This window comes from Bombus affinis, chromosome 3 (assembly GCF_024516045.1).
Source record: "Bombus affinis isolate iyBomAffi1 chromosome 3, iyBomAffi1.2, whole genome shotgun sequence".
Taxonomy (NCBI): Eukaryota; Metazoa; Arthropoda; class Insecta; order Hymenoptera; family Apidae; genus Bombus; species Bombus affinis.
The window spans coordinates 16,091,457-16,107,369 of NC_066346.1; the positions used below are offsets into that span (position 1 = coordinate 16,091,457).

The 15,913-nt window shown below is 41.9% G+C and overlaps 2 protein-coding genes across 8 annotated transcripts in view; one reads left to right on the forward strand and one right to left on the reverse strand.

The window, feature by feature from the left end:
- LOC126914696 (uncharacterized) overlaps nt 1-15,913 on the forward strand; it is a 733,243-nt gene that overhangs the window by 125,597 nt on the left and 591,733 nt on the right. For 2 of the 7 annotated variants that reach the window (XR_007709769.1, XR_007709771.1), the window contains 2 exons: nt 13,522-13,614; nt 14,248-14,698. The gene's annotated coding sequence lies outside the window, so the exon portion shown is untranslated. Of the gene's footprint in view, nt 1-11,642; nt 11,989-12,061; nt 12,154-12,225; nt 12,274-12,928; nt 13,054-13,521; nt 13,615-14,247; nt 14,699-15,913 lie in introns of those variants that run through there. The other 5 variants (XM_050719004.1, XM_050719005.1, XR_007709770.1 and 2 more) reach the window with 4 other exon arrangements.
- Nucleotides 14,565-15,913, reverse strand: part of LOC126914736 (uncharacterized) — a 55,563-nt gene continuing 54,214 nt past the window's right edge. Inside the window, exon 2 of the mRNA XM_050719119.1 lies at nt 14,565-15,443. Coding sequence (XP_050575076.1) covers nt 14,565-15,431 — 867 coding nt within the window. The 5' untranslated portion in view covers nt 15,432-15,443. The remainder of the gene's footprint in view (nt 15,444-15,913) is intronic.

A 15,913-nucleotide genomic window follows, 5' to 3' on the forward strand; every position in this document is an offset into this window, starting at 1 on the left:
TCTTCTTGTGCTTTTCTTGCACATCTTTTCCTCTGTGACAACTGCAGGTGTTTCTTGGTCCCCGGTCGTGTTTACCGAACGAGGGGAGGCCCTGGGATCGACCTTCCCCTCGCCGTTCGTCCAGTCGCTGGATGACCGTCAGGTCGAGCCTGGGACGCTACTCGAATCCCCGACGGGGCCTGGAAGCTCCGAAACCCCCTGAGCCGTAAGTTTACTTACCTTATAGTACTTGTCCATATTGTATTTGTATCTTTAATATACATATATATATATGTATGTATGTTTGAAATGGATGTCCTTCGACGTAGCCGGTCGTCGTATAATCCCACTGTATCCTTCCGCGTGTATGCGATTCGTGTCCTAAATAAACTTGCCGATGTCGTCGTAAAGTCGCCAGTCGTATGACTGATGACCGGATATTTCTAAAACTAGCAATGTCACTATCACTGTGCGACGCGGGGAGTTTTGACTGGCCCTCCACGGGGGCGCTCTCCACCACCCCTTGGTTACCCAGGTAGCCCGCACGGTGGCGCTTCGGTCGCGCGGCCCAAGATGGCCTCCGCTCTGCCGCTAACCTCACTTTTCACACACAGCACTTTCAATCGTTTCTCTCGCCTCTATACCAGCGAGCTCCCCTATTTCTTGTATTCCCACTCATTCCGGAGCACTAGAAACTTCACTTTCGTGCACGTTTCGGCCCGAATTCTTTAATTTACCCAGATATTTCGGTTATGCCTACGGAGCGACGTGCACGTGTCCGTTCTGCTTGCCGCCATCATTTGATCCCCCCAACAGCCGACTCAAACTACTCACTATGGAAAGCCTCCAGGAAACTCACGCGCCCCCCACAAATAATACCTCCAATCCGCCGTCCGCAGGGTGGATGGGCGCGTAGCCCTATAGAAAAAGCCAACCTATTTGCCAAACTTGACTGAATTATTCCAATTTGACTGAAGTATTCCAACTCCATTCCTCCATAGCTGCAGCGGACGTCACCGAATACCTGCACACTCCCTTCCAAATGTCCCCTCCTATTGAACCCTTCACTTCTGCAGAGATCATAGAAGCAATCAGTCGCCTAAACCCCAAACTCACGACCTAATAGGAAATAAAGCAATCAAGGAACTTCCCATAAAAGGGATTGCACTCATCGCATCAATCTTTAACGCCATCCTCCGCCTTGAACACTTTTCTAAGGCGTGGAAAATCTCACTAATCACCCTCATCCCCAAACCCGGTAAACCAATATATGAAACCAGCTCCTATCGCCCAATCAGTCTTTTACCTACCCTGTCTAAACTATTCGAGAGAATGCTCACGAATCGTCTCCTTCCACTCGTAGAAGAATTGAAAACACTCCCAGACCACCAATTCGGCTTCCGAAAACAACACTCAACAGTAGAGCAAATCCACCGCATAAGCCACATGATCAGCCAAACCCTTGAAAAGAAAAAATACTGCTCAGCCGCATTCCTAGACATCCAACAGGCATTCGATAAAGTATGGCATGAAGGGCTACTCTACAAGCTTAAAAAAATCCTACCCCACCCATACTACTCCATCTTAAAATCCTACCTAACCAACAGACAACTCATAGTTAAATGTCTAGACGCCACTTCCGCAACATTCCCAATAGAATCTGGCATACCACAAGGTAGTTTCCTCGGACCCCTACTGTTATCCATCTACACTGCCGACTTACCCATATCAATCGAGGTAACAATAGCAACATTTGCCGATGACACAGCACTATTAGCTACCCACGCAGACCTGGCAATTGGCTCATCCACTCTCCAGCGAAGTCTCGACTCCATAGAAAAGTGGTTCCAAAAATGGGGTTTTAAAATAAACGAAAAAAAATCCTCCCGTGTAACCTTCACGCTCCGAAAACAAACCTGCCCCCAGGTCACCATTAACAACGCAATAATCCCAAGCAAGGACTCCGTAAGATACCTGGGCATGACCCTGGACAGGAGGCTAACTTGGAAAAAACATATCTCAGAAAAAACAAAGCAACTAAAGGAAAAACTAAGAAAATTCTGTTGACTCACGGGCTGACGCTCCAAACTAAACATACAAAACAAAATAACCCCCTACAAGGCCGTAATAAAACCTGTCTGGACCTACGGAATCCAACTATGGGGAGCAGCAAGTAACTCCAACATTGAAATACTCCAACGCTTCCAATCGAAAACGCTAAGATCCCTATTAAATGCACCCTGGTATGTTACCAACGAAACAATCCACCGTGACCTCAAGATACCTACAGTCAAAGATGAAATACACAAGTCCAGAAGCAGATATAACACAAGAGTCAACAACCACCACAACCCACTAGTCACCCTACTACTGGACACGACGGACCAGATCCGCAGACTAAAAAGAAAATACCCACTAGATTAAATCCTTAGTTCTACTAGAATCAACAATATAAAGCTATTATAATCCATGTCATTGTACCACGCCAAATTATGTTACTGAAAATTCTCAACGAGAATTGATTGTAAATATTCTAATAAATAAAAAAAAAAAGAAAAAAAAACCTGCATTGATTGATTGTTGAGGCGATTACTAGCGGAAGGCAAGCGACTACTTGACCAATTGGCTTGCCGTTCTTTTCGTGAGTAGCGTTCTAAGTCGGCTGCTTTCTTTTCAGCTTCTTCAAGATTCAAGGGTTCAATGATTAATAATGTTCGGCCTATTTCGCGCCTGAATCCCTTTAGGTACACACGGACAATCTTCTTTGTAGTTTCTTCGATCATTAGCTTGCGTAGAAGTGGTTGTGGGTACTCGTTGGTTACTGCGTACAGTAAACGGTTGAGTATTCTTCTGAACCGAATATTAAAACTCTGCACTGATTCTTCCCGTCCCTGTCTCAACTCTTTTAATTGTTCCCGATATTCTTCCGAAGTCACTTGAGCTGCCACATTGTTCCTCAGTGCGTTGTACAGATCACTGTAGCACTCAATGGGGATGTTGCGGATACTTTGAGCTGCTTTTCCTACGATTTTTTCTGCCTTTATTGCTTTTAGCAATAAATCTTGCTCCATGCAACGGTCTTTCATACTGCTCACTTCTTTGATAAATTCTTCCACACCTACATCATCGTCTCCGTTGAGCATTGGAATACAACGTATTGCATCCTTAACTCACAGAGTGGAAAGAGCGGGTGGAAAATAGCCTCTTTCTTCAACCTCGGGTTGTTCGGTGTCGATGTGCGCAGGTGGAATGACTGGAATCGTTAACCCGGTCGGTTCGCGTGCCCTAGCCGTACTCCCGGTGCGATTAATCGCTGTCGATTCACTTTCGTTGCTTTCAGTAATGATGGAACCAGAATCATCGGTCGCAAGGGATCCGAACCCAGTCCGTAGCTCTGCGACGGTTCTCCTAATATTTCCGATTTCTGCTACCCAGCATCTATTTGTTTCGTCACTTTGCATAGACAAACGTAACATATCCTCTTGTAAACGGGCAATACTCTCTTGCTGTTTTTGAATGCTATCCAATATTGTTCGCAACGTTGGATCCGTTGAGGTAGAAGTTTGAGATTCGTTTGTCTTAGACATCTTCCTGCTTTCGGGCGAAGATGAGTCTTGGCTACTGAAGCTGGATTTTCTTTCACGGTAACGTACGAAGGAATCCAGTTTACCTTCCTTTGTCACTTCACTCGGTTCGTGATAGTTACTTCGTTGTTGCGGATAACCGTAGTCCCAAATAATTCTATCTTCCGTAGATGATGAATGTCTTTTGGTTTCCGAACAAACACTTTTCACTATCCTGGCAGTAATCGCCAAAAATGTCACGTAAAATAAAAAGCAGGAGGCTCGAACGAAAAGAAAAAATTAAGATAACAAAAAAACAAGAGAATTTATTTCTGAATTTACACTGACTGCGATTTTGTTCTGAGCTCCAGCCGTGACTTTCCAAGACTGAAGCTCTTACAATTTGACTTTCGGTAACATCTGTTTCTTCTTTGTTTGTCATCCCTCAATATCCCCACTACCCTGTAGGCGTACGTGACCGTTGTCACACTTCTAGGACGTTCGGTGGAAGGACCGTTAGGATACAGATGACTCATTAGGCACTTCGGCGATATACATTGTCGCCAAGGCCGCCACATCTCTATCTCCATCATCGGTCCATCGGATTTGAAGTATGCCGGTCGTGACAAGAGCAAGGTCGTTCAAGATGAAATCCTCGGCCCTTGTTAAATCGTCTCGGTCGGGGTCGAACAATGCGTTCGCCAGCATCCTCGTTTCTCGGTGATTGCACATAAAGCTGCCATTACTAGAACTTCAGTGGGCGGTAAGCGCTGGTGCTTTTTCCAGTCTCGCGTTCGCGCTTACTCTTACGCACAGTTCGCCGCTGCACTCGCGTGCGTTTGCAGCCGCGTTCATCCGTCCATGTGGCTGCCAGTCGTAGCACGAAGCTCGTTCATCGCGTTTACTCCACTTTTTCGTCGAAACCTTCTGTCCGGGGGTATCGCGATCGACCCGAGATCCGATCGATCGTCTTATCCTTCTGTCCTTTTCGCGAAAGTCGTTCGAATTTCTGTGACGCGCGCGTGGAAAATACTGGCGCGAATCTTCGAGTTAGTGAGAATCTTTGGCTCGAATTTGATGATTCGTTCGCGTGGGAATCGCACGTCGAGGCGTGCGATTGTCGCGATCGCTCTTATCGCTCGCTCCATTTACGTTCCGCTTCGTTCTACCGACTACTAGTTTGCTACATTCCCGGTTACTTTACTGGTGGTGAATCGTTAATCGACGCGAGTTACCGCCGACGAGTTTGTTACGATACGCAAGTACAGTGGAAAAAGGAGTTTAGCGAAACAGTTTCGTAAAGCTAAACGATTGGACGAATCGAAAGGAATTGGAAGTCGTTCTAAGAATTCTGTTCGAAGACAGCTTTGAGAAGGCGAACGGCGATTGAAAAAAGAAGAAATTGAAAGACGTCGAAGGAAATCGAGAAACGTTCGAATTCAACGAGGCAGTTTCGTACGCCTAGAGAGGATGATCGAAGGAAATTGAGAAAGATTCGTCTGTAATTTAAGATTCTGTATCAATTTGGTATAAATAGGTCGAGCAAATATTCACGGTTAATCTTTTCGATAAAACACTACCTACAAAACCACTGCATTCTATGATTTCATTTCATCTCTGGTGTACCGTAGAATCGTTCCCTTTTCCATTATTTCGATCGATTAAACAACACCCTGTGTATTAAAACCAACGATTCACCTTCGTATTACTTCCGCGCGAGCTACGTGATAAAGCGCGAGACATTGAAAATGTTAGAACGCGAGAGTATCGTCGCATCCGCGTCTATATGACACGGCGTTTCGAAAGCGTTACGAACCGGCGAAATGAAATGAGAATATCGGGTCTGCGAATTAGCTGCTTTCATCGCGATAACTACGTCTACGAGTGAACGAGCATGCCTGGCGAGTTTTGGGTAGCCAGAAAATCCTATTGAAATTTCGATCAAAGCGCGCGAGACATGACGCGATCGAAACTTCCCAGTTTTCTCCTCGCCACGTGGCTGCTCGGCACGATCGCTACTAAGTCGCGAATGAGCGACTTTCTGCAAAGCTTGCAGGAGTACGAGATCGTTTACCCTCGAGTGATCCCGAATGAGAGCGCGCGGAACAGAAGATCGACCCACGAAGACCGAGAAACTTGGCGCGAGTATCTCCACTAAGAGCCGGTGTTCCTCGAGATCAGCAACTGGACCTTAAGGACCATGGCCAACGATCGATTGATACTGTCGTCGAATTTCACCGTGAATTGGGTGCGTCAGGGTAAAACCAAGTCCGAGCGACGTAACGCCAAGGCGAACTGCGATCTTCGACAAGGCAGCTTGGAAGGAGACGCGAGTTCCTTCGTCGTCGTGACGATATGTGAAGAAGAAGTGTACGCCTTGATGTTGATCGGGCAGAGATCGTTCTTCGTTCAGCCGCTGACGAATGGCCAGCATGTGATGTTTCAGCCGAAAAACGAAAAGTGGTGGTCGATCAGGAATAATTCGAGCTTCGTGTCTGTGAATCCGGAAAATCCTGCAGGTGAGAAGGATCGTTATCGCGATGGCTTTTCATCTTTCGTTAGACGGTTGGATGTAGGTGATTGGTTGATCGATTTACCGACTTCCTTGCCAATTATGTTATAAGCTTCTTACTTTGCGATCCGCCGTTAATTGCTTCTTCTATTCTAAAATTGACTCTGATCGTGATACTGTAAGAACTGATAGCGTCGATATGATAATACCATACATAGAGTATGAGAGTAATCGTAGTACAAACGAATATATATATATTCGGTTTAATAAATTTAATTTAATAAATTTAAACCGTCAAACAGGAAGGGCTTAATCTGCAGGCAAAAAGAAGAAAAAGAAATAATCATTTACAAAGCGAACGACCATTAGCTAATTCCAATTTGAAAATATAGCTAAAGTCAAAGTCATTTTGAACAAATATTTCCTGTACGCGTTACCGTTTGGCATGGACGAACGTCTCGGACGTTGATGTCCGTACATTTATATATATGTCGGATAGAAGTCAGGATTAAGGAGATGGGCGTTTAATGAATTTTCATTAGGGTTGGCCATTGCCGTGATACGATGGAGAGTTTATTAGCACAGACTTATTAACAAGATTAGGCACTCGTAGCACTAGTGATAATGACCTTAGGTTCGAAACGAATCCGCAGTCCACGGGACTCTTTTATTCTTTACTCGTAGGCAACGCCTAGGTGGTACTCTCAGTTAGCCCGCGAAGTAAGCACTCTATCGAAATGATATCTTAGTCGATGAAATCGTACTCGAAGCTCTCACGATGACACTGTCTAGGAAAAACTGCCCCACTCTCTAGCGACACCAGGTCTTTTATATTCGTGGAGACAAGTCTTCGTTCAGAGAGTGAGGGAAATTGCCGTTGTTGTTAATTAGTCAGTCTTTGGAAGTGTCCTTCACGGAAAAGACTGTTTGCCTATTTTCGTTAATCAAGGTTTAAGGTTTATGACGGGTCGATGTTTTGCGAATATGTCTCGACAACCGGCAATCGACCTACCCATAGAATGGGGTCTGCTTATGACGAGCCATGAGACAGAAATCGTTAGTATGCTTACTGTCAAGTGCCGTTACAACTATTTCTTTTTATGGAGGGCTATAGACTTTTTCATGACTTTGTTAGAAAAACGTTCGTCCCTTGACCGCGGCTACGTTCGGTGACTGGTTGTCACCTCGAACCCAAACTCATTCTCATAGATTGCAGGCAATTACAATCGGGCTGAAGGACGGTGATTGTTTAACTACGGCTATGGTGAAATCCAAACTACAATATTAGGGGTTTTTCCCCGGTTTCAACGGAAGGCTCCGGTGTCGGAGCCTTATATATATATGTCGGAGATGTCGGACATATATATATGTCGGACATATATATATGTCGGAGATGAAAGAGCACCGGAGCCTTCTCCTCGGAACATTGGGAAGACACCTAGTACTGTAATTTAGATTTCACCATAGCCGTATTAAGAAAACCGTTGTCATTCGATCCGACTGTACTTATTCGAGATTTATGATAGTGAGCTCGGGCTCGAGGCGACAACCAGTCGCCGAACGTAGTCGCGGTCAAGGGGATGAACGTTTTGTTTAACCAAGGCAGGAAGTAACTCTATAACTCTCCTTAAAAGAAATGCTTGGGACAGGGTGCGATGGTAAATGTCTCAATGGTTTCTGTCCCGTGGCTCGCCACACGCAGACTATGCTTCGAGTAAGACGATTACCAGATGTTGATGCGTCTCCACAGTACATGTTCGGCTAGCCCGAGGACCCGCTATAAATCTTAAGATCTATTTAACGAAAGTCCTTCAAACCGACAAACAGCCTTTGTTCCGACTACGGGAAAATTGGAGAAATCTATCCTTCCACGAACGACGCTTCCCGCTAGCAACTTTTCCCAAGGACAGCTAATATCTTTCTCTAACCACCAACATGGAAATTGACCAATTAACAGTAACTCCAATTTCCCTCACTTTCCGAATGAAGACTTTTCTTCACGAATCCGATGATCTCGTGCCCTTAGACACACCCATCATAGTTTTCCTCGACAGCGTCACCGTGATGGAGAGACACACTTTCGTACGATTTGAACGACGATACAAGTAATTCTCCGGTACGTAGTGCTTGTTCTGTGGCGACCTGAATATAACTTAGACTTCCACGAAATATACACGTTCGACATCCCGTTGACCGCGGATTCGTTACCGGACCCGAGGCCATTGTCATAGCGCCGCCAGTATCTAACATTGTGATTAGTTACCAACGCTGTAATACCACTCACTTGTGCCAATAAACTCTACCATTGTTACACCGCATCGATGGCCAATATCAACGAAGATTCATCGAACACCTCCACCCCCAATCCTATCGTCCAGCCGACATATACATATGTCGGAGATGAAAGAACACCGGAACCTTCCCTTTGGAACTTTGGGAAGACCCCTAGTATTGTAATTTAGATTTCACCATAGCCGTATTAAGAAACTGTTGTCATTCGATCCGACTGTATTTATTTGAGATTTATGATAGTGAGCTCGGACTCGAGGCGACAATCAGTCGCCGAACGTAGCCGCGGTCAAAGGGATGAACGTTTTGTCTAACAAAGGCATGAAGTAATTCTATAGCTCTCCTTAAAAGAAATACTTGGGACAGGGCACGAGGGTAAACATTTCAACGATTTCTGTCCCGTGGCTCGCCACACGCAGACTTTGTCCTTCGGGTAAGATGATTGCCAGATGCCAACGCATCTTCACAGTATATGTTTAGCTGGGCGAGGACCCGCTACGAATATTAAGTTTCAATTATACAAAGTCTCTCAAATAGACAAATAGCCTGTGCTCCAACTACGGGAAGATAAGAGAAATCTATCCTTCCACGAACGACGCTTCCCGCTAGCAACTTTTCCCAAGGACAGCTAATATCTTTCTCTAACCACCAACATGGAAATTGACCAATTAACAGCAACGTCAATTTCCCTCACCCTTCGAACGAAGACTTTTCTCCGCGAATCCGATGATCTCGTGCCCTTAGGCACACCCATCATAGTTTTCTTCGACAGCATCACCGCGACGGAGAGTCACTCTCTAGTGCGATCTCATCAGTAATCGACCTGTCTTTCGTATACGTAATAATTGCCCCTTTCTCTAACGTACAGTGTAACTTAGGCGCTAACGAAGGGTAAAGTTCGTCATCCCTTTGACCGCGGATTCGTTATTGAGCCTAGGATCATTGTCATTAGCTTCTCGAGTATCTAATTATCGCGATTACTTGTCCAATTCCATCATAGTCATATTTGCACTAGTAAATATCTCCTCTATTGCATAATGATCACGTCTAGCGCCAATAGGGATTCGTTTCACGCCTTTAACCCTAACTCTAATCTTAACGCCAACCCGACATATATATGCATTTCTGATAATCATTTTCAACTCGCACAGGAAAGAAACATCACTGAGGCTACCGTGAATTAAATTCGCGTATCAAGTAACAGGATAGATACGATTCATACGAAGCTTTGCGTCGTTATTCGAGGTAGGAAAAGCTTTAGCAGTGATATCGGGAATAGCGAAACTACGAAATCATCGCTGTCGTCGAGACAGAAATTGCTGCGAATATCGCGGAAAGCAGAGCGACGGTAAAGAGTATTACAGGAAAAAGTTGTTCGGAATATTAGCCTTGGCAAACATATTTCAAAGCCGTTGAATATGGCGAGATTGTCCGCTTTGTAAATATTTACCGAAAAACATGTCGTACGAAGCTGGGCAATAAACGCGTTTTTCCACAGTTACAAACAAGTATCGTACGTATGAAACAAGTAACGACGAATTTTCCATTTCACAGCACGCGACAATTGACCGTATTATCAGCGTTTCGTCAGAGTTTCAAGAACTGCGTTTTCTTTTCTGTATTTATGGTTTCGCAACTGTAAAACGGAAGGTTTATTCTGGAGATGCGAGTTCGCGTGAACAACTAGCGCAACGAGTAAAAACACGCGGTTTTTGCAACTCGATCAAATTGTTAGCAACTGTGTGTACGAGATCGTATTACTCCCATCGTTGATCGATGTCAGGCTTCTATCCGACCACACGGACAACGTTCTCCAACGAACAATCAAACATACCAGATAATAATTATTCATTGTATCATTATTGTAGCTATTAACGACACGGGCTTGTTGTCGCATGATAAAAAGCATGCAACTGCGCTGACACGATAATACAGCGAACTTTTGCACGCTGCGATGGAAAACGCGTCGTCACCTGTTTCGTACGAACGATACTCGTTTGTAATTCTGTAAAGAAACGTCCGTTGACGAACATTATATAAAGTTCTTCCTTCTTCTTCTTCTTCTTGTCTGTAAATCAACTCCTTACAATTTGACGGTTTAAATTTGGCACACCCCGTATATACAGGATGCAACGGAACAACGTCTGAAAGCGAGAACAACGCGAATCCTTGTGGAAAAATGAAGAAAAAGTATAGGATAAAACGTTCTCATTTTCGATTTGGAGAATCGAGTCTGAAAATTTATCAAGTATACTCGAACTGTATCTGAATATCGGTTCGAATAATAAATTTATTTAATTATATAATTAATTTATTACAAAGGAAATACAATCTGGATGTGAATGTTAAATGGAAACAAATTTTGCTAAGTTGAAAATCGATCGTATCGTAATTACCACGACTCGTTGTTTACAGATTAAAAATCTGTTTTACGAATACGAGGAGCTATATATCTACTATTATTAATCAATTTTTATGAAAAATTTCGTACGATGCGCGGATAAATTCTAATTTGATAAATTGTTGGAAACGTGGAAAATTGAATGCAATAAAATTACGTGGCACGGTTTACACGGTTGCAACTTTATGACCCACTTAGGTCAAGTAGCAATGAAATTTATTGCATATATCGGAAATTCAAGGCACGTAATTGGCAGTTTATAAACAAATTATTTGTTCTCTTAATTAAATTTCCCGCGTCGAAAGCTGTGAAACGTTTTTGTATCGAAATCGAAGAATCCAACATCGCGATCCTATGAATCGAAGAATGCGACGTAAATGTTCGAAGTATGGTTGAGAAACGATAGAAAATTCCAAGTGTTACGCTGTATTTCTCGTTCGATTTAAATCGAAATTTTAATGAGGAACAGCGCCGATTGATATTTAAAAGTGAAACGGTTAAGAGCAACGATACAGGTTTTGTTAAAAGCAATTGGTCTATTTACCTCGCTGTTTAAACAGGTTTGTTTGACGTTACTTTGGTCAATTTCCATTGACACTTTTATAGATAGCATTCTTTTTTACGGATGGAAAGCCGTCTGATGGAAATTTGTCTGAAATGTCCGTCGTAAAATTGCATTTTCGCGGGCAACAGAAAACAATGGAATTTTGTACAAAAGCGGAATACTTTAATTAGCGCAAAATTCCATTTTCCCCGCTGGGAAATTGAATTTTCTATTAAAGCGTGATACGTTTAATCAGCGGTGGCGTAATTTCAACAAACTAACAACTGGAATATTGACTTGTCACAATTTTGTGACACCGTATATGTCGTTGATACGTTCCAATCTGGTCGTATTTACAATTTCAGAAATTTTGCAACTATTTTTTCATTTTATCCGTAACGAGAATAGCGAAGATAAGACAGGCAAACGTGGTAAAACGTTGATAATTCGGTTACAGGGAAATCGAATAAATTTGAAGTTGAAGAAAGTAAGAGAAAGTCGAAACGAAGCAAACGCGATTCCTTAAGCCACGATGTTCAGGGATTTTATAATCTTTCCGGTGACGTCTTCGACGTGGAATACCCAGAAGCTGAGAAATTGATTCTGTACGATGAAAAAGACGATGTCTCCACAGAATACAACGATACAATAGTGGAAGAATTATCGATCGACGTAAATCCTGTTGAGAAATGCTCAGTTGGTATGACCGCTAGTTACTAAAAGGTTACTAGGGTTATGTTGGTACGACTCCTAACGACGCTCTTTTGCCATAGGAGTCGACCACGCCTTAATTGCTAAGACGCATTGGGAGAGTTTAGACGTTTGCTGTGTGATTTGGTGTTTTGTATAAGAGAGAAAATAAAAGGTGTGATAACCAATCCGAGTGGATCCGAGATTGATTATCAACCCCAACCTATATAAAATAACAAATCCCGAGGAAATTTATACTTCTTTGGTCCTAAATGGCAAAGGAACAGATTATCAAGTAAGTCAAATATTTTTCCAAATGCCATTCTTGTACAATCGTTGCTCTTCTACTTACCACGTACAATATAGCGGTTAATAAATTAACGAATCATCGAATATTACTGAAAGAAAGAAATTGTACTGATATTCCAATCTATCGTGTACAAAAGTAATAATAACAGCATGTAATATAAGAATAGCTTATCTTCAGCCTTAAAAGGAACTCGGTTTACAATTATTCTCCCTATTGCGTTCCACTCTCGCTTGATCTTCTACACGTTCATCTATATTTCGCTGTTTTTAATTTATTTTATTATTCCCTGTCTATTACACATATGTATATTGTCCATTGCACGAATCTTTATCTATCTTGCCTAATTTAATGTAAAAAAATAGAAAAATAGAAAAATTTGCTGGAGGAATACGTTTACCAAAATTTGTCAAGAATTTTAAAGAAATTTGCAGGATGAAATTCACGGTGATACCGAATTGATATTTTTGAAATTATACTTTTGAAATAATTATTTATATCATAATAATTATTCCACGAATACTTGCTCGTAGATATTAATTTATGCTTTTAATAATCATGCGTTTAAGCTATCAAGTCGAGTCGAGTAGACTTTCTAATTTCGTGGAAGATAAGTCGATTTCTAAGATAAGTCATTTCATAGAGAAAAGACCAGCTGCTAAGGATTCGCCGCCACGATGGCTAGAGCTTGGAATAGCTGCTGATTACTCCGTGGTAGATTTTCATGGAATTCGAGTACAGCAATATATCTTGGCTCTTTTAAACATCGTAAGTAATACCAAACGAAATTCTGTTATTATACTTAGATATAGAATACCTCCTCCTACATATGTACGCAAGCAACCGGGAAACATAGGGCAGAGTTATGCGTATCTCTGTATTTTCAAGGTACGCTACTTGCTTTCAAACATCTCGATCGTATATTCGGATGGAAGCTCTGTATTTTCTGTTTACACTGTTCAAAGCTTGCACGTATCTTTTAAAAAGTTCAGCGAATAATTTATCCGTAATGGAATTTTGTAATCGATTAATTTCAGCCATTCGGTAATTGGTTTTCCAATGCTGTTGAGATTAATAACGTACATTTCCTAAGATAAATATAACGAATAAAATTAATTTTTTAGGAAAATTATATAAGATACGATGTATTTACGAGAGTTTTGAATAATAATTTATTTGTAAGGCTGTAATACTGTTTTAACACCTGTTACATTTTCGTACGTATTTTAATCCTAGGTCAGTGCAATTTACATGGACCCATCGCTCGAATCCAACATGATTCTAGTGATCGTACGAATGATTTTATACGCGGAAAAACGAGACGTTATGGTAAGCGATTTCCATTAAATTAAATCATTTAACTAAAGTAGTAACTATCTGAGATACGCCTATGCGAGTGTCAATTATTTTATTTTCTACTTATCTGTACAGTGTATGGTATATAAATTATATAGGTCAAAATATCTGCGCATGACGTTTTAGATCGATAAAATGCAACGAGTTCCATTTTGTTAAATTGGACAACCGTGAACGATCCCTTGGAAACAAATTTCCAAACAAACAATTTTCACGGATCATTGGCAAACCTCGCATTTATCGTGTATCCGAAATATCTGTATAATCGACTATTAAACCTTTTTCATCTCTTAAGAATCTTAATTTAATGTTATAGACCTATGATAATATCATTGATATACGACACTTGCGATTCCTTTTACTTTTCTTTTTCTGCTATTCTTCTCTGCTGTTGAATCAACATTTCAACATTTTTCAGGAAGATTAAAATACTAATAGCGTTACAAGTTACATTTGATTACAATCAACAACACGATTACTTGCACATATATTTATTATCATTGACGAATATTTATATATAGTATATAATGCATGATGTAATAATAAATATAATATATTCGTAATATTTGCTAGCTTTTATTAAGAAAATATTAAACGTTGTCGTAGGTCCGCCGTGGCGATGCCAGACGATCTCTCGAGAACGTGAACAAATGGAACAGAAAGATGCTGTCCTCGAAGGACGTAAATCACGATGTTGCTGTATGGTTGACGCGATTAGATATAGGAGGTCCTTCCGGTTACGCACCTGTGTCAGGAGTATGCTATCCCGCGAGATCGTGCGCGTTAAATCGAGACGAAGGCTTGACCAGCACCTTTATCATCGCTCACGAAGTAGCACACATGTGAGTGTCCCACATGTTGGGATATCGTTGGCAAACTGAAATATTTATAACTGGCCTAGGTATTTACGCAGAGACCGTGTGCTATTTATTTATGCAAATACGTACTTTTACGAGAATAATTTGAAAAATGAAATCTCCATAGGAGAACTTATTATCTTTACCGAATATCACAACGAGTACTGTACTTTGAATCTGCCATAGATTTTTGCGTATTATGTGCGTTCTTGCATTCCTCCTTTCACCTACGATGGCTCTTAAACAAGAAACGATATCGTAACGAGAAATACAACTTAGCTGAGCGTCCACTTTGGTTCCACTAGTGTTGTCCCATACGACTTTGTGTTTGACCTCGCTATTAGGGGACTTTTTACCCAACGTTTCCTTCATCGCCTTCACTACCTTCGATTTATCGAACTTGAGACTTAAACTGGCCGTTACTAAATCTTTCGGCTTCTTCGACATCGGTTGGTGTCTCTTCGTGAACCAATTCGACGGTGCCATAAAGGTCGAAATAGCGGCTTTCGAGGATCCGCTAAGCTTACTTTTAGCTCCGTGCAATGTCGACACGTCGAAGCTATTGGAACGGAAGCTCTTCGATCGACTTCCTTTCTGTTCGGTCGTTTTTCCGGGCCAGTTTGATTTGCTATCGTCCCGGGAACTCGGCGCTTCCTCGCCGCATCGGTTGATTTCCATCGCGGAAGACGCTAACGAGCTTACGATCGATATCAGATCCGTATTAGAGCAGACAATGCCCGCAGCACCGGAAACGGATGCACTCGCGGCTCTTGGCAGTTCCGAGACGCGCTTTCGGAGAGAAGACGTCGGCGAAACCGACGGAGTAGGCATTTCAGAGAATCGTTGTTTCGGCTGTTGAGTGTAACGTTGAGCGGAACTGTTACCCTCCAGCGGCTGTATTTCGTACACTTGCTCCGTCGACGTCCTGTACATCCTTAAGCGCACCTGGCAAACGGATTGCTTTTATTCGAAAGACAGTTTCTTTTTTATCATAATTCGTGCGTTATGATACATGTTTCGATGATTGAGCCGTTAAGCGTGACAAAGCGATGGAATTGTTTTGTACAGAAATTCTGGTTCTAAAATTATGTTAGGGATTCTAGGGCGTAATAACATCTTGGAACGCAAAGTTATCGATGTGTCGATGAAAGTTAAGCGAGCTTTATCGAAGCACACGTTCGAGTCTTTGGACGATTGCTAGGAATACGCGTAATGTTCTTTTCTGTGAGCTGAAAAGTTGAACGACTATAAAAGGCGTTTGTAGAGGATTTGAAAGCGGAAGAAGAGGCAGATTATTTAATACATAATATCTTCCTTTATAATATATCTAATATCCTAATAATTAGATGAACGTAATACAAATGTTTAGAATCGGAAATTATCTGTTTATATAGAGATCTGTTTGATGCAAGATC